Source organism: Lynx canadensis, chromosome C2, assembly GCF_007474595.2.
Source record: "Lynx canadensis isolate LIC74 chromosome C2, mLynCan4.pri.v2, whole genome shotgun sequence".
In the NCBI taxonomy this organism is placed as follows: Eukaryota; Metazoa; Chordata; class Mammalia; order Carnivora; family Felidae; genus Lynx; species Lynx canadensis.
Genome location: NC_044311.2, coordinates 60,641,326 through 60,661,085, shown reverse-complemented (window position 1 = coordinate 60,661,085; position 19,760 = coordinate 60,641,326). Strand labels below are relative to the sequence as shown.

At 38.5% G+C, this 19,760-nt stretch overlaps 1 protein-coding gene across 1 annotated transcript in view; it reads left to right on the top strand.

The window, feature by feature from the left end:
• Positions 1–3,195: 3,195 nt before the first annotated feature.
• Positions 3,196–19,760, top strand: part of ZBBX (zinc finger B-box domain containing) — a 129,134-nt gene continuing 112,569 nt past the window's right edge. Inside the window, exons 1-5 of the mRNA XM_032594696.1 lie at positions 3,196–3,468; positions 5,418–5,598; positions 7,210–7,290; positions 12,923–13,057; positions 17,765–17,878. Of these exons, the coding sequence (XP_032450587.1) occupies positions 12,990–13,057; positions 17,765–17,878 (182 nt within the window). The 5' untranslated portion in view covers positions 3,196–3,468; positions 5,418–5,598; positions 7,210–7,290; positions 12,923–12,989. The remainder of the gene's footprint in view (positions 3,469–5,417; positions 5,599–7,209; positions 7,291–12,922; positions 13,058–17,764; positions 17,879–19,760) is intronic.

Genomic DNA, 19,760 nt, shown 5'->3' with positions numbered 1-19,760 from the left:
TGTAGCTACTCTTTAGGAAAAGGAGAGCCCCCAGAGAATCCCCTCTTCCTGTCTTTTCCCCCACTTTTGTTTTTTTTCTTTCTTTTCTTTTCTTTTCTTTTCTTTTCTTTTCTTTTCTTTTCTTTTCTTTTTCTTCCTGTGGTCCAAATGGCCAAATATTGCAACCCTAAGAATTTCTTAGTCTCAGTTTCACACTCTTGCAAGAGTGAATCTGACTGGTCTAGTTTGGACTCCTGTCTGCTAAACCATTCTAAGAGTGGGTTGGGTTGTGCAGTAAAACATGGCTGCCACGGGGCACAGATTACTGCCGGGCAAAGGGAGGGGGATGAGTAGGGGATTATTGGTGTGCACCAGTATTGTTTATCAATCCCTGGATGGAAGCAAGAAATATTAACCTCATATTAAATTAGAGGGTGCAGCAAAAAAAAAAATGAAAGAAAATAATGTTATGCTCAAATAAAGTGTCTTTCCAAGTACCTTATGACATGAGTTCTCGATTTGCTTACTCTGGGACCTATTTACATGAATTGTATGTAAACTCTTCCTTTATCTTTGGTTACTCTCCATGTGCTGATGCCACTCTAATATATATGACCAGCCCAATCACTTTCCCAATATCAGACCTATATTTTATTTTTTTATTAATTCTTATTGCTATCACAGAAGTAAAAACTTCAAAACGGAACTACTTTCTACATCACCTCTTTGGTCCCTACTCTCTGTGAACTGTTCTCTATTCCTTGACAAGCACATGTCTTCAGTCTCCAAGTGCTGTTAGAGTTTACAAAATCTCTTGAATCTGTCTCATTTGGCCTGTCACCTCTGTATTGACTTACTCTACACTCACTGTTTCTACCTTTGACTAATATAGCCGTATTTTAAAATTGTCCCTTTGTTTCCATCTTCTCCTTTTGCTCTGTCCTCACACTACCACCAGAATTAGCTTTGAAGGATGCTGCTATAAGCATAGTAGGATGATTATTTTCTGTTTTAAAAATAATTTTGGGGTTTCCATTGTGAATTGTATAATGTCCGAGATGCTTTTAAATTTGACCACAGCACTTTTTTTTGTATCCTTACCTCTCTGCCATATATACTGTGTTTGAACGACCCAGAGATTCTGGCCATGCCACAAACATGTCACGACTCCCTATTTTGTAAATATGATATTTGCTACATTACATATCAATTGTCTGTAAACTTTCAGGTCTCTCATTAGATAGTGGGTTCCTCCAGGGTGGAGATGCTGTCTTTGTTCCTCTTTCTATCCATGTTCGGGCAGTGCCTGGGATAGAGCAGGTATTGAATAAAGGCTGACTGAATGAAGCTGTGCCCGTCCAACAAGCCTGTACATTTATTTTTCAACTGGGAAAGAACTGCACACTGCAGGAAGCAGAAATTTATCCTATGCCCTGATGATTTTCTTCTACTTGTGAAACATCAGTAATAATTGCCTTGTGTTAGGGAAATTTATTTGCTGAAGCGTTCTGTGTCATTGGTGACAGCCAGAAATTACAATGCTGAGAAAAGTTATAAAAGGACAATGTCACCTCCCAACTACATGTTTCTTCTTCCTTCTTTAAGTTGAGCCCTTCAGATGCTCTTAAATATATTTATATCATACTAATTCAGGGTTCTGAGAAATCTTTTTGTAATTTTATGTTGCCTCTAAAGCTCACTGTCCTTGACAATTTGAAAAATCCCATCCATATGTAATAGGATTTATTATATTCAGTGCCTGCCAGGGCTTAAAGGAAGAAGATGCTCCATTTCAAAGTAAGGTTATACTGCAGGACTTGTACAGTGGAGATGGGAGAAAACTTGTAGTCCTGAACCGACTACCAACTCCTGCCTAGAAAAGAGTTTGAGGAGCCAAGAAGTAGAGTGAAGGTTGAGAGTACTTTTGGAAAGCTGCTTGTATGCTGTGTCCCATCTCTCTTCAAAAGAAAAAGGCCTGGTAATATCAACGTGCAGTTATAGTAGATAAGAACATGTTCCATAAATCTGGAATGTATATGCTCCACAGTTTATTTAATTCACTCCAAAAGAAACCACTAGAATGGTAAAGCTGGTTCAAAAAATTTTGAGAGGCTGGGGTGCCTGGGTGGCTCAGTCAGTTGAGCGTCCGACTTTGGCTCAGGTCATGATCTCACGGTTTGTGGGTTCGAGCCCCACATCAGGCTCTGTGCTGACAGCTTGCTCAGAGCCTGCAGCCTGCTTCAGATTCTGTGTCTCCTTCTCTCTCTCTGCCCCCCCTCCGCCCATGCTCTGTCTCTCTCTGTCTCTCAAAAGTAAATAAATGTTTAGAAAAATTTTGAGAGGCTACCTATATATAGACATCGACACAAGATATTGGTAGAGGATTTCTAGGTTAGATTTCAAACTAGTTAATGTACTACAGGGCAATGAAACCACAACCTCTGGAATTATTTTATCTAAAGTAAGGATCTTATCTGCATCTAGATGCACATGATATGAAAGATATAGATGAAAACACCTACCAATTAATGTGTAACTTTACCCAGGCTTATGAATAGAATAGTAAATGATAAGCACACAAAGGTTTATTTTCCTAGAGAATAAGGTTATCTTTGAGTGGGCTCTTACAGTGGGCATTGAAAGGACATGTAATTATTCCTTCACCTTATTTTCATGTTTTGGACATGTCTGTTAACAGTCCCTGTCATTTCAGATCTGGTTAAGACATGCATCACTGGGGTCCCCGCAAATGGAGATCCAGCAGACTGATTTTTGACTTCCATCTGTGGAGTCATAAGTGCAACTCTTAAGCTTGCTGGTTGTTGGTAGTTGAGCTAAAGAGAGGGGATTGTGTTGGCTGTCCTGTGCACTCACAGGGTGGCGGGGCAAAGTATGCAGGAGGATTTCCTGTAGGTCAGACATGGAACATGCAAAAATGTAAGCGAAAATGGGTCACTTAAAATTCTGTCCAGTAGGATCACTGAGACCCCGCAGGGAGAAGCAAGAATGATCAGTTGAGGCCTTGGGGCTCAGTAAGCAAAGGTGTTAGGAGAAGGCATCACCTGCCTCTAGAGGAATGCAGGTGAGAGGTCCTCCGTCGATGGGGGTGGGATAGTCTCTGGAGAATGGACTACTCGTAACACCTGGCAGGCTCAGTACCATTCAGGTTAGAACTTTTCTGCTTTAAACCCTTTCCCGTGATTTCAATGTAGGTAATTACTAAGGCCCAAGCAAGAATGGATGATGAGGAACAGAGACACAAGCCTTTTGTAACCATTCTTGACTGCAGGCCTCCCTATATTCAGAAGGCCCAACCACCGCAAAGGGGAAGAACCTTAACACTACATCACATGCAGAGGTTTGAAGATTATATGGAACTGGACGTTTTTGTAACTCTTCTAAGAACGTTTATCACCTGTGAGTGACCAGAAAGTTCTGAAGCCTGCCACAATTTTCCTCCAGACAGCAGCCTACCAAGTACAAAATAAGGTTACTTAATGAGCGGGGCTTGCTTAGCGCAGGTGTGTGTGTGTGTGTGTGTGTGTGTTGTGAGAGAGAGAGAATATTTTTTTAAACATGACCTTGTAGATGCCCTTTGAATTCAGTGAGTCTGTGTCCTACCTAGGTTTTATCAGTGTGGGTAATTTTTATCTTTTTACATCGAATATCCTTAGTTCTGAAAACTTGCGTTCAAATCTTGTCTTCACACTGGTGCAATAGGCATGAATTTGCAAAAACCCTCAGGAATACTGTGCTCCTGATATAGATGTGGTAAACTTTTGCAGAATTGCCGGTGTCAGTTAAATGCACTCTGCTTCAGCAGAGAGGAAATCCTATCTCTAGAGGTGTCATTGTTTTTACATGTTTCATTTCATTTTGTCACTAATCATGGTTCTGAAAGACAAGCTCTTCAGATTTTTCATTGTACCCTGTAACTTGGCATTAGCTTATTTTTTGGCTCTGCTTTGTTTTGCATAACTGTGCATAAGCTAAGCTATTTCTCTAAATATAAGTAAGCTAATGTCTTTCCAGTGCTTTTGACAAGTACCAGAATATTGTATACATTATTTTTATGAGTTTAATTTTACGATTGCACCAGTAAGTACATGGTAAGAATTCCTTTTTAAAGTGAAAATGTGCTGTACAGAAGTGATCAGAGGTTTTATGCAAAATACTGCTATTGATTGGGTCCAGACTGAAGTTGGTTTGCTCTTCCCTCTGTCTGGAATGTTCCTGGCCCTGATTGTCCCATGTCTTCCTCTCTCCCTGCATTCTGGGACTTCCCTGACCATCTAACCTAAATGTGAAATCTTAATTATTTTCTGTTTCTTTATTCTGCTTTGTTTTTTTCAAAGCACTTGACATACATTTGTATGATTTTATATTGTCTTTCTGCCCCTACTAAATTACAAGTTTGATAACAGGGGTGCTATGTTTTCTTCGCTGCAGTATTTCCAAGGTGTAGAAGAGTGAACTTTTTTTAAAATTTTTTTTAACGTTTATTTATTTTTGAGACAGAGAGAGACAGAGCATGAACGGGGGAGGGACAGAGAGAGAGGGAGACACAGAATCGGAAGCAGGCTCCAGGCTCTGAGCCATCAGCCCAGAGCCCGACGCGGGGCTCGAACCCACGGACGGCGAGATCGTGACCTGGCTGAAGTCGGATGCTTAACCGACTGCGCCACCCAGGCGCCCCTAGATGTGTTCTTAAATGTGTATTGGCAGACACATTAATGTGGAAAACAGTGGTGCAAATTTAGTATCTTAACCATAATAGTTGAGATTATTACTCCAGTTACAAGATAGATAACACTGTGGATGAGATAGAAGCTTTTACACCAACTGACTGCAGAACCAACCACATATCCTACTTGAAGCATATAAAATAGAGATTAAAAAAAAAAAAAAAAACTACAGCATATTTAGGAAGCAAAAAATTTCACCACAGGTGACTGGAACAGAAAAGTGTGAGAAGCATGGGTTGATTATCTCTCTCTCCCTCTCTCCCTATATATTAGATTCGCACACACCATGGGTCATATATTTGGGTATAAAGAAAGCTCTTGAGCCCTAGATTCTAGTATTGGTTTTACCTATTGTGACCTTTGATAATCAGTTGAACAGAGCACATATGTGGGAGTTCTAAACTGCTTGGGTTATTCTTCTTGGGTCTGCCATTTTCTAGTTTTGTAATTTTGGGTCGTTATTCAAACTTTCTGTGCCTTGATTTTCTTAGGTATAAGCTGGGCCGTTAAGAGGATGAATTAAATATTACAGATAAAACTCTTAGAAGAGTGGTTGGAATGTGGCAGGAGCCCTTCCAGCAGGAAGCCTTCAAGGCCTGCTGGGTTTCTCAGCCCTGTCCTTTCTGAGAAGGTCCTTTCCCTGTCCCTGCTCTCCTGCATTCTCTTCTCTCTCTCCTCTCTTTCTTCTTTCAGCTCCTCTCCCTGCTTCCCACTCGCGTCAGGGCTCCTTTGTGCCCTCTGCTGGTCAATGGCGGCAGGACCAAGTGTTCTGGTTGCTATGGCTACCGAGTCAACGCGGTAACCAAGGAGACCGAGGCGGAAGCTCCGGATAGCTCCAGCAGGCGGTGGTGACGCAGGCGGCTGGGGTCTCCAGGTGGGTCAGCAGGTTGCAGATGACTATGGTGGGCGGGCGGCGGGGCGGAGTGGCGACCGACGGGTCCGCCGGGTGCGGGGAGCATGGCGGGACGGCGGGAAAGTAGACCGGGTTCCGGGTGGGGCTGGGGCGCCGGCCCTGTAGGTGTTTGCTGAGCGCTGCCGTGTGCCCGACACAGTGCCAGGCCCACGGGCTGCAAGACACGGCCTTGGCCTCAGGATAAAACTCTTTTTCTATTAACAAAGAAGTTTCCAGCCCATGAGGTGAACCGAGAGTGATCCCCCAGGCAAGAAAACCAGGGCCTTGTCAATTATACCCCCTCTACAACCTGACCTTTTCAAACGCTACCCTTTTTTTTCCATCCTTTGAAGTCAGGGGTGCCTTATGGGAAATTTGGTTCTGTGGCAATCCAGTAGGACGTCCCCTTTTGTAGCTTGCTTTCTGCCTGGGTGGCCACAGGCACCCGCTGTATTATAGAAGTCCGTGCTTCCCAAGGTGAGGGGTGGCAGATTCCTAAGAAATCTGAAGCTGTGGGAGGTTTTTTTTTTTTTTTTCTTCTGTCCCCAAATCGGCACTAGAGGTGCTCATATATGGGTTCAGTTATGTATTTTTTTTTATAGCCTGACTTTTTTTTTTTTTTTTTTACAACATTTATTTATTTTTGGGACAGAGAGAGACAGAGCATGAACGGGGGAGGAGCAGAGAGAGAGGGAGACACAGAATCGGAAACAGGCTCCAGGCTCTGAGCTACCAGCCCAGAGCCTGACGCGGGGCTCGAACTCCCGGACCGCGAGATCGTGACCTGGCTGAAGTCGGACGCTTAACCGACTGCGCCACCCAGGCGCCCCTAGCCTGACTTTTTAAATCCAGAGTTAGCAAGACTCATTAAAAAGAAGTCGTATATATTTGAAGCTACACAGGATTAAAACTATGCAAACTGTATGCTTATGGAAAATGAAAACAAAAATAAGAACAAAAACCTCACCTTATTTTGTATCACCTTATTTTATAACCTGTACGTAGAGGCCTGCCTGACCTCCCATGATATTTCCAGTTGTATTACACATTTATTTGTAGGTAGCTAAGTCTTTTGTCTATTTCTTTCAATACACTTCGTACTTCCCACAGTTATTTTATTTGCTTTTTAATTTTTTCTTACTCTTTTCACCAGACTACAAGTTCAGTGAGGATTGGTACTATACCTGTTTGGCTCACCTTGTTTTTCAGAGCTTAATCTGATACCTGGCACAGAAGAGGTGTTCCTATATTTGTTGAATGTTCACCAGAGTCTGGTAGGATACATGGAAAAAAGAAAACAAAAAGATTTTGAAGTGGGAAAGAGGGTGTTTGTTTAATTTTTTTTCATAAGATTGTGCAATAAATTCAAAGCAGTAGGAAAAAGCTAAATATTTAAAAGTTAGCATATTATTATTGGCAGTATGTTGTATGTAGGCACTCTTCTAATTGCTGGGGATTCAAAGATCAGTGGCAGGACTGCCCTCAAATATTTGGGATGCTCACGGAAACCACACCTATAAAAGCAAAGCCGAAAAAATAGCACAAGGAAGCATATAATAGCAAATGAGTGTAATACGCATGATGTTCTTACAGAAAGAGAAGTTTACTTTTGATGGAAGAAATCTGCATCGTAGAGGTGGCCTTCCAACCTGGCAATGAATGGAATAAAACTTGGTGAGCAGAAAAGTGGAAAATAAAGCATAATGCTTAGGAAAATTAGAATGCATAATTGAAGCTCTCAAGTACCAAACAGAGCAGATGAGTAATTTCTTTTTTTCCTTCTAGGTAAGGGGAAAAGTTTTAGAGAAGAAATTTATAACCTTGTATTACATAGAGGCAATTTGAAACCCAAAAGGTTTTCACCGGTGTTTAAAAACATTACTGTAAAATTTAGAAGGTAATCTGATGCCAAACAGTTCTTTCTCTACATTTCCTTTTAATGACAGGTTAAGAATATGAAAGGGAGAAGAATATGAATGATATGAATTCATCATTTTAAGGATGTAGAACAATTTAGATTTCAAGTCTTAAGAGCTAACAGGACTGGGAATAAAATTGTACTTTCTGGCTTTGTCACCAATCTTTCCTTAATTTTCCCATTTCTAAGATATTCAGAAGAGACCACTTAGGATAATAGTGGATTGTATGAGAATGGGTAGGATAGATAAATATAAAAGAGCTTAAGGTTCTGAATTTAATTTATGAATTAAATACTTTCATTGCTATTTGTAATCATATGAAGTTTTCAGTTTATAATAATTGTGTATTGATTTACGTTGTGCCTTTAAAACATTTTTTAAGCTATTGAGGAGTTTCTTTATATTAAATCTGACTCAGAGGCTCCTTATGAAAACCAATGAAGTCAGAGAAGCTGTGGTTTGAGAAAAACCTTGATGTTCCCTCATTCCCTTCTCAGGGTAGTTTCTAACGCTGCCCCTTCTCTGAACCCGGAGCTCTCTGGTGGCCCTTAAGGAGCCCGCTGATTTACAGACCATAAATTAGAGTCCTTTTGTTTGATATCCTGCAAATTGGGTGGGGGTGGAATTCTTATCATTTAATACATGGATAAACAGGCTCAGAGACCACTCTAACACAAAGGTCCTCTGAACTTAAACCTAGCATCTTTTAACATTACTTATCATTTTTAGTTGACAACTATTTTAAAAAGATACCTTGCCCCAGGGGCGCCTGGGTGGCGCAGTCGGTTAAGCGTCCGACTTCAGCCAGGTCACGATCTCGCGGCCCGTGGGTTCGAGCCCCGCGTCAGGCTCTGGGCTGAGGGCTCAGAGCCTGGAGCCTGTTTCCGATTCTGTGTCTCCCTCTCTCTCTGCCCCTCCCCCGTTCATGCTCTGTCTCTCTCTGTCCCAAAAATAAATAAACGTTGAAAAAAAAAAATTAAAAAAAAAAAAAAGATACCTTGCCCCTTGAGAGTGAAAGCAAACTTTCTTAATTGCTCTCAATGGAACCTTCACGTATAAGGTAAAAAAAAAAGAAAATGGGTGCCATGGGCACTATTTAATACCCTGAAGCAGCGTTTATCAGCTGTGTTGGTTGGCTGAAAGGTTAAGTGCAGCTGAGAAGTCAGCACCTGATTTACTTTCATGGCCTGTGCTAGTAGAAAATGGCATATATTTATTTAGTGGGCCACTAAAGCACAGGACACGCCAGGGATCATGTATTATCAGTCTTTTTCCTTAGATTTTTAAAAATATTTAAATATATATATATATTTAGAATAAGGATACAATTCTTTTTAAGAATTTAAAACTACCATTTTTATTGAAATTCATTTTTATTTAATATTTCTTGCTTGGGTATCTGATTTCTAAGTGCTATGGCAAACATATTAGTCCATCCAAGAGAGTTGGCTTTTGGACCTTAAAATATGTGTCGAAGTAAGGAAAAATTCTTATTTATTGGCTTTTGAATTTTCAAGTCTAAGATGATTTCAGGTCATTAGACTAATCAGCTAATCTTAGATAAGTTTTCAGTTACAAAAACTGTCCTATCTTGAAAACAGTGGTTTCCCAAACCTCCCATTCTGCCAGTGGTGTCATGGCAAATTCTAGAAGACTATGGCAACTCTTGATAAATACTCTGAGTTTCTACGAGTATAAATCATCATAATTTCCTTGTTTCCATTCTGTGGTAGCCGGCCTTGATGCTTGAGTTGCATTCCCAGGATGAGAACTTATGTAGAAGGAGAATCAAACCATCATGGACAATATTGGGTCATAGTATCTGTACACATGTGGGGAGAAACAGGTTGGGGACAGAAAAATGATGCAGTCTAATAAGTCAGTTAACAAGAACATTTTCCAAATAACTATTAAACCTTTGGTATTTAATTATCAGAAAAAAAAAATTGAGTCACCTAAGGACAAGTGGAACTACAAAGTTTGCATAATAGGGAGTTTATCTCTATTTCCCTGATTCCATTAAATGACTAAAGTTTTGTGCTTTGCTATTCCTCCTGCTGACATTATTATCTCCTTGCTGTCCCAAGAAAGGTGACTAATTCTCTGTTGGTTTTATGAAAGGAAACAGGCGGAACAGCATGACTCACAATTATAATCTTGCTTTTCTCTTCATACGAGAAAATTGGCTTATGTGTGTGACTTAATAAAACATTTAACTGAGAGGGAGCCTTACTAATTGCATTCAATGAAGTGAAATGCCCCCAAATAAGACCATTTATTGGTTAAATCACATTATCAGCAGAGCTATAAATCTGAATCATCTCATCCTAATGAAATTTACAGACTTTTTTTATTCACTTCAGTCTTCATGTGTACGTTCAGCTTTATGCATACGTACATATACAGCTGACCATTGAACGATGTGGGGGATTAGGCGCACCAGCACCCCACACAGTTAAAAACCCACGTATAATTTTTGACTTTATTTTTTGATAATGGTGGCAATGATAACAGTATGAAAGTCTTCTTGAAAAATTTATCACAGTAGACTTAGGGTCCAGCAGTTGGATTTCCAAATAATGATCAAAAAGAGATAGAGACTCTTTTTGAGTAGGATTATTCCTGAAGTCTTTTTTAAGTGAGACAAAGTTTTTACCTACAAGGAAGGGGTAGAAGATGATGTATCCTCCCTCTGCAAAAGCAAACCAAATCTTAGTTTTCCAGGGGTTATCTTTAGTTTTCTTTGACATTCATTTTAGCTTTGAGAGAGAGGACTTGGTACTTAAGAAACGAGTCCAAGTTAAATGTCCCTCCTAAGTATTTCCTTCTGTTGGAATGTTCCATGGTATTGTCATCGTGTGGCTTTCCCTTTGATTTTGAGTTCTTTGAGGGAAAACACTGTATCTTATTTACTATTGTGATATCAGTACCCATAAACAGGTCAGGAAGGAGTAGCTACATAAATGTTTACCGGGGGTGCCTGGGTGGCTCAGTTGGTTGAACATCCAACTTCAGCTCAGGTCATGATCTCGCGTTTTTGGGAGTTTGAGCCCCGTGTCTGGCTCTGTGCTGACAGCTCAGAGCCTGGAGCCTGCTTTGGATTCTGTGTCTCCTTCTCTCTCTGCCCCTCCCCAGCTCTCTTTCTCTCTCTCTCTCAAAAGTGAATACTTAAAAAAAAATTAAAAAAAAAAAAACAACACAAGTGTTTATTGAAGGCACAAATACACTTAGTCTTATGATGCATCTACTACTTTTCTTACAATATAAAATTATTTTGTATAATTCTATTTGAAATTATCGTCAGAAATAAATTCCTTCAGAATTTTCTCCAAGGTAGTAAAAATCTACCCTTTCAGGGTAGATTTGATTTTTTGGAGGTAGAATAACTTGAAACTAGATTTGAATGAATAAAGTATTCACTCCTGCCAAACAATATATATTTTTTTAATTTTTTATTTTTTTAAATTTACATCCAAATTAGTTAGCATATAGTGCTATAATTTTTAGTTTTAAATGAGCCACAACAAAGTAGATTTGTATGTTTGTTGGGTATATGACAGACTTTGCAGGAGGTTTCAAAGAGGTATTCCAAAAATGTCTTGATCAGTGGTTGCATCATTGAAATTATGATATGGTGTCCCAAAGAAACAAAACTGAAGAATTGCACATTTGATTATATAGACTTCTATGTGACAATAACCTTCCACTTGGTTACTCCTATTCTAATGCCTTCTCTCCTTAAGTTTTCGAGCAAAGCTTCTAGACTTATTTTCTGTTCTCCCTCTAAAACTTTCAGTGCCTCTTATTAGCTACATATTGAATTCCAAATGCCTTAACTTGGCATTTAAAGCCACTCATTATTGAGCTGCAGCCTAAATGTCCAAAGTTATGCCTACTTTTCCCCTTCCATGTAACCCGAATATCAACCAAATGGAGCCAGTCATTAGTCCCCATTCAAGAGCTGTTCTTTCTCATAGTATGAAGTGTTCATCCAGTCCATATCTTTTTATATAAGCCCCCATTCTCCTCAAAATGCCACTTTAAATGCTAGCCAGCTTGAATTCTCTCTCTCTTCTTATATTATCACATCTGTAAGTTTTATGGACTTTATAATTTCTACCCTATTTTGTGGCTTTTATATGTTGGTCTTATATGCCCTTTTTGACTCTATGCCATTTGAGCCAATCAACAGATCTCCTTGGGCCTTGACTCCATGCCTCTTAACACAGTGCCTTGCATATAGCAGAGCTTAGGAAATATTTATAGGGGTTTTAAGTACATAGGAAACACATATAAAAACCAGCAGTATCAAATGGTTTGTCCATTTAAGACTATGGACTCTATGGCAATGGCCCTTATATTTCTTTAAGGGCGTTCAGAATTTGGAAATTTTTATTCGTATAAAAACCTAATGGTTGTGCATGTGATTCAGTAATTCAGCATTACAGACTAAATTATTATAGAACCATGAATAATTGGGATACTCAGGAAATAGGGTGTTCTGAATAATTTAATTTTCTGGTTAACTTGGAGTTAGGCAGAAAATCTTCTTTGTTCATTTCTTGTTGAAAAATTCTTTCTAAATATGCTAATTTCTGATCTTAGGCAAAGAGCATCATTAAAATTTTCTTTGATGAATGAGGATATTAGAATGCCTCTGGGTAATTATTACATACCTTAATTCTCATTTTATATTACCACATGTGAACAAAAAAAGGTTTTGAGTTTGGATTGTATCTCTAAGGTTCTTTTCTTTTTCCTATATTTAGCCTTGGATATTATTTTTGGATGAAAACAAAACCTGATTTATATTTTTATACTCTTCACCATAGAAAGAGACAGAATATGTACTTGTCTTAATGAGTACATTCTTCACTTTCCTTTTTAATTTTTTTATTTTTTACATTTATTTATTTTTGAGAGACAGAGCACGAGTGGGGGAGGGGCAGAGAGAGAAGGAGACACAGAACTGAAGCAGGCTTCTGGCTCTGAGCAAGTAGCAAGCATTCAGCAGAGCCCAACATGGGGCTTGAACCCACGAACCATGGGATCATGAACTGAGCCGAAGTCGGACACTTAACCGACTGAGCCACCCAGGCACCCCACATTCTTCACTTTCAATCGACTATTTCCACAGTCTTTTGCTACATAATTATTGGTAAAAATTTAATTACATCATATATGCTATATTTATAACTTCATTAGTATATCAATATTTGTCAAACTTATATATTTAACATATGTGTATTTATTGTTTAGCCTTTGATTTAACTTTTTCCCTTCATAACAATTTCTGTTTTTAAAACCTGTCTGAATTGTATGTAGTTTTGAATTTGTAATTTAACTGCTTTACTCTGACATTATTCTTTTTTCTGCTACTTTTTCAGATGTTTTTGCAAATCACAATAATTTTTAGATAATATCAAGACGGGGGGGGGGGAAAAGGCAGTAATCATGAACACCAAAGATTTTGTAGTTCTTCCATGGGGGAAACCTGGAAATTCCGTAAAACTAAAATACAAGTAAGTGTATATATATTTATTACTTAAATAAAAATAATTGCTAACATTTCTGTAATTTAAAGTATTTTTTTATATGAGGCTGTGTAGAGTTGAACTTAAATTTTTGAGTTCTTTCCTCCATTTTCTTTACATCAGTGCATTTTTATCTATAAGAGAGTAGGTTTGAAATATTTTAAATCCCTAATAGTTTAAAAAATGAGGACTAAAATTATTTCTGCCACAATATCAAAATGAAAAGTGATAAATGAAGTTTGGGTTTATTGACTACTGAAGCAGTCAAACAGAAAGTTACAAATAGTTTTGTGACACTTATTCAGAATTAAAAAGAATCATCCTAAAGAAACTGAAAGACCCTGAAATTTACGGAGACTGTTGGGCTGAGAGACCTTTAAATGGAGAATAGAGGGTACTAACTATCCCTGCACTTCACCTATTAAGGAACAGTATGTTGAATTCATCTTTGTCTTGGAAGGGTACCATCTGTCTTGGATTGCCTTGTGAACGCATTCAGCTAGAACCAGGCAATTCTGGTATCTTGGGAATTTTATGACATGGCAGGGGTATGGGAAGTTTCAATATACTGCTTCCCTTTGAGATCATCTAGTGTCACTGGAAATTCCCAAGGCCTTCCTCTCAGAAATCAGTAAGGGTCAGTCAGTCTGGGTTGGGGACAGACTGTCAATTAAAATTTTTTTTTAATGTTTTTATTTTTGAGAGAGAGAGAGAGAGAGAGAGAGAGAGCAAGATGCGGTGGGGGGAGGGACAGAGAGAGAGGGAGACACAGAATATGAAGCAGGTTCCAGGCTCCAAGCTGTCGGCACAGAGCCTGACGCGGGGCTCAAACTCACAGATGGTGGGATCATGACCTGAGCTGAAGTTGGACGCTCAACCAACTGAGCCACCCAAGTGCCCCCAGACTGTCAATTTTTAATCTGTTTTGAGTTCCCTGAATCAGATCAACAGTCCTGTGGTTATTCAGTGTCTTCAGACTTTCCTAATTCTTCCTTCACTTTTGAGATAACTGTGTGTAAGAGCATGTGTAAGCTGGAAAATGTTATACAAATATATGGCAATCTCAGTACAGTTCACCCTTGAACAACAACAAGGATTGGGGACACTAACCCCCTAGCACAGTCAAAAATCCACACAGAACTTTTGACACCCGCAAAACTTAACAACCAATAGCCTACTCTTGACTAGAGACCTTATGGGTAGTATAAATAGTCAATTAATGCATATTTTGTATGTTATATGTGTTATATAATGTATTCTTACAAAAAAGTAAGCTAGAGAAAAGAAAATGTTATTAAGAAATTCATAAAGAAGGGAAAAGACAATACCGTACTGTATTTATCAAAAACAGTTGTGTGTAAGTGGACCCATGCAGTTCAAACTCCTATTGTTCAGTATCATCTGTATTATTTTTACCATTTTTTGGTGGGAGGGAGAGCAATCCCATTGCTACTATTACCAATTTTTCTTTTTTTGTGTAAAAAGAAAAGGGGACGTACATAATTTGATTATGGTCATATGTTTCAAGTCTGTGTTTATATACTTATAAACCATTCATCCAGCAAACATTAATTGCATGTATTCTACACACTGTGATAGGGAATGGTGGACATTAAAGTAAGAAGACACAACCTTTGCTCTCAGGTAGCTTGTGGAGGATGTGAATAGATAGAATCACATTTACAGTATGTTGTGAAGCATCGTATGATGAGAAAGCATAAACTGCTGGGGCAGGGGTGAGGAGGTCACCAAGCTTTGCCTGAAAGATGCAGTTATTTGGGTAGTTACTGGGGAAAACTTGTGCAAAGGCACAGGGGCCACATACTTTGGGAACTTTCAGACACATGCAGCAATTTATGGGACAGAGAACAGAGTTGGAGAGAAGGGAAGGATTGTATAGATAGTAAATTAACCTCTATGCCACACTAAGGAGTTTGGAATTTATTTTGGAAGGGAGGGGGAATCACTGTTTCATGGCCTTTAGGTCTCTGATCCACCCATGATCAGCAACCTACAAAAGCTAGGACAGGAACACCCACTCTATGTTAATATCTTTGGAGTTCCCTTTCTTACCCTTTCCTTATTCCAAGCCTCTGCTCATTTGATACTATCTTAATGATTATCTTGACCTTGTCTGACATTTTGGTGTTCTCCAACATTTGTCTTCCTCTTTCCCAGCCCTCAGCTCATTTCAGTAGGTTATTTCTGGCCCTTGCATTTGTTGGGTTGACCTGGTTTCTGCAGGATCAACCTTAGTTTTCCTCAGTGGCCTTACCTGCACCACATGCCCCCCCCCCCCCCCGCTCCACCCCACTCTGTGTCTGAAGCTGTTTCCAGGAGGAACGCATGTCTTATTTCAGACCCATAGCATCCCATCAACTTGAACACTTGGTCAGTAAGCTGGCTTTTTCTTTTTTTTTTCCAGTCTCATTCCTTTCCTCTACCACAGTGGGGACTTCAAAAACATTAAAAGTTTTCTAAGCAAGTGAGTAACACAATCACATTTGTACTCTTCAAACTCTTCCTCTGGAAGCCATGTGAAAAGTGTTGTGGGCCATTGAGACTTTGGGAGGGGAGACCAGCTCAGGTATCAATCCTAAACTATTTCCCCATTCCATTGCAAAGTGATCTAGGCATCATTATCCTCCTGGTTGCCCGAGTAAGAACCCTATGATTGTCTTAGATTCTTTCCTTTCTCTTTCCTGGTGAGTCCCCTGCTTCTGGTCAGTCTCCAAGTCCAGTTAATTCTATTTCCTTAGAGTTGTCAAATTCTCCCATTTTTCTCTCCATTGTCTCTATCCAGTCAGACCAGCATCATCTCTCTATTATTAGGCTTCTTGAAATAGTATCCCAACTGGCGGCCTTGACTTGCCTTTCAGCCTTACACCCTCTAATTTTCCATTCTGTAGTCAGAGTGATCTTTCTAAAATCAATTCTGTTAAAAACCTTTGATGGTTCTCATCACTTACAGAATACAAATCCTCATCATGGCCTACATGGCCCTTCATGATCTGGTCACCCTCCACATCAGCAATTCCATTTCTTGCCACTTTCCCCTCCTTCACAGAATGCCTGGTCACGTGGAACCTCTGGTGCCTTGACCCACATATCACCTGTTTCTCCCTGTGCCCACACTTTTCTTTCTTCTTAGAACATTGCTCTCACCACTTCCCTTTGACTTCCCCAAGGTCCTTTCATCCCTGAGGCTCAGCTCAGACCTCACTTTCTCCAGGAACTGCTCTTGCCATCAGCTGGGCATGTGCCCTGTGTGTTCGGGTACCTCCAGGTACTTCTCCAGTGACAGCACCATTATAACCATATTTCGTTTACCTTCATGTGTGTCTGTGTTCCTCTCTGTACTGGAATCTCCACTGGGTCTCATATCCTCTCACCTCCTATTACATGTCCTGTCAGCACAGTCCTTGTTTGTACTAAGGGCTGAAGTACTCCTTATGGAATGGATAAAGTGAAAATAGTGCCTCTCCATCAGTATCTTTACCAGCTTCTCTGAACCCACTGGCAGAGTGGTTTGCCTCCTTTAACTTTCCATGTACCTCTCTGGATTGTGTCCGCTTTGGTGCTTGCTTTTTGGTGACTGTTTATATAATTTAGTGGCCTTTTCTCATTTCCATTATTCTTATTTTGATTGCTTGTCATTGAATCCTTGGGGACGCACACTACTTGATTATAGTCAAACACTGATGTAATAACGATGAAAGAGATTTAAACTCATGATAGATAATAAAAGCTAGAGAACTAGGTTGGCATAGACCTATTGAACACAGTGACTAATACTGACAAGAGACCAGAACTGTCAAATGAAGAAAATGGCTTGTGTCAAATGTTCGATGAGCTTCAGGTATTATTATCAAAATCTCTTGCACAAGAATCTGTAAGAGGGCTCTCCTCTGTCCTCAAAAAGTTCTTTTTTTACTGCTTTCTTTCAGAGGAAACAATAGGTGAGACTTGGCCCAGTTCACATTCAATCCCTTTAATGTAATAGCTCCTGTACAGAGGCCCTCAATGGGTGCTTTCTCCCTAATAGGCCCTAAACAGGCTCTGCTTTCTCCCTTTCTTTTTCTTTCTTTCTTTCTTTTCTCTCTTTCTCTCTTTCTCTCTTTCTTTCTTTCTTTCTTTCTTTTCTCTTTCTTTCTTTCTCTCTCTCTCTCTCTCATTCTCTTTCTTGCTTTCTTTGTATTATACAACATAGAGGTAGAAATTTATTGAAGGTTTCTAAGATGATCAGGTCAGCAAAAATGTGTATTCTGTAGAGAAAAGATTAGATACTTTAAACAGTATTCTTCCAACTACTTGAATTCTTTAGAGGAAAGACAGTATGAAAATTAGAAAATGTTTTTTCTTTTGCTTTCTATTTATATAGTATAGATATTTGTGCATATACAAAGACAGAGTTCATATGGAAAGTGAATTATGATTTGAAATCTCTCGCAGTGTAATAGGAAAAACAAAAATCTGACATTTGAAGAGTTACATACCTTAAGGAGAATGTTAATGGGAGGTAAATGCTAACTTTAGAAACTGTATTTCACAGAATGCAAAGGACGTAATTAGGATACTCCATCACTTATTTACTATTCATAATTTTAATTAAGGGCAAAAGATTATATAAAATTATTTTGCCTTGTTTTTGTTTGTTTCCCACAAATGAACATTCTGTGTTTAACTAATACTCAGAAATGCTCAGGAACTGAGGATGGAGAAGATACAGTTAGAGTTGGAGAACCAACAAATGGAAAAGAAACTACAGGAATTCCAATCAATTTGGAGCAGAGAAAAGGAAGAAAGAGGGTAAGTGACATTTTTAGGGGATTTGAGAGGAATAAACTGAGTTGTGTAAGGAAATGTTTCATATATCCTTGTCATTTCAACAAAGATCTGCCTTGAATGAATGATTTCTGGCTTTTCCTGTTGAACAAATAGTATTAAATTTCTCCTACTTTTTCTATTTGTGTCCTTTATAGAAGGCATGCTGCTTTTTAAAATTACCATTACTTGTGTTTGTTTTTTTGTTTTTGTTTTGTTGTTTGAATGTTCTTTGGTCTTACACTTTCTTACTTCTCTTCTTACATGACTCTTCTGAACCATTTGTAGCCTGAGATGTTTAGCACAGCAACACAGCCTTTACTGTCATAAAAGTGCCATCCGTAGGAGATCACCAGTTTATGTTTAAGGTCATTTTTATTTATGAAAAACTTTTGGGAGGCAGGAGTTTACATGTTCGTATATAAGAATCATTCAAACCCTCAAGTATGTTTAAAATATTTTTAGATGAATGTGCTTTAGCTGAAATTTTATTAATGAGCACTCTCCAATATTGTGCTTTATATCTGTGCTCATCTTACTGAGAATTGTCCTTTATTACACAAATAATAAATCTATATGACACAAATCAAACAGAATTGATAGTTATGTAATGGAAATGATATCTTCTTTGCTCTGGGCTACTCCCAGCCCATTTGTAGCACTGCTTTTAATAATTAAGGTTTTTATCCCCCCCACAAATATCTTATCTTTGTATAAGCATATATGTATATATATGTGTCTGTATGAATGTGTGTGTGTGTATATCTGACTTGTCATTTATGTTTGTACAAGTGAGGTTATCTATAAAATGATTCATACTCTATTTTTTTTTACTTAATATATCTTAGTGCTGTTGCCACATCAGTACAAAAGTGATCTCATTCTTTTAATGGCTATGTAATATTTCTTTGCATATTTTTGATATCTTTATTTAAATATTCCCTATTTTATAATTATAAATGCTGCCATGAATATGCTTCTATATATATATTTTGCTTACATATGCAAGAGTATCAAAGGGTTAAATTCTTACCTGTGTAATTTTAGGTCAAAGTATATATGCAGTTTAGATCTTGGTAGATATTGGAGAAATTGTCTTTCAAATAGGCTTCAAAAATGTATAACTTTTTCCTACAGAGAATGACAGTTCATGTCTCATGTGCTTTGGCTGGTACTAAATATTGCCAGGCTTTTTGTATATTAAATTTGCTTTGTTTGGTGCTCCAAGGGATGATCATCAAATATCTATGAAATATCTTCTGAACCATTAAAGAAAATTCAGAATTTACTATATCTCCAGTAGTATTTATCTTTAAAGTATGACTCTTTGGAAAATACTCATGACACATACATACACTCCCTCTAATAACCAGAACATTGATTTAATCAAGCATCTCAATGTCATATGTCATCCCAGGTGACAAAGTATATTGTATATTTTGTTGCTGTTATTATAATGATCTGATGAGCTTAGTTTGCACTTCTCAATGGATAATGAAATATCTGTGAATCAGAGTTCCTGAAATCAGACTCAAGAGTGTGTTTTCATTAGCTGGGGATGTTTTTAAAAATGTTCTAAAGCTTGATGGAGTTTTCATAAGAGTTAAGTGTTTTTCTAAGGCCACAAAGATAATAAATGTTATAGCCAGAATGAGAACCTGCCACTCATTGGTCAGGAAGATAGAAGTTCAGTGTTCTGACCTTGACTTTATTATTTATTGTCTCTGTGACCTTGGCCAAGTTTTGTCTCATTATTTTTTAAGTGAGAATTGGATTTCTGCCCTGTTGACTTCAAAAAATTCTGTGAGACTCAAAAGTGCTTTGAAAGCCATCAGTAAACAGTTCGCCTTCTTTGCCTTCTCTTTAC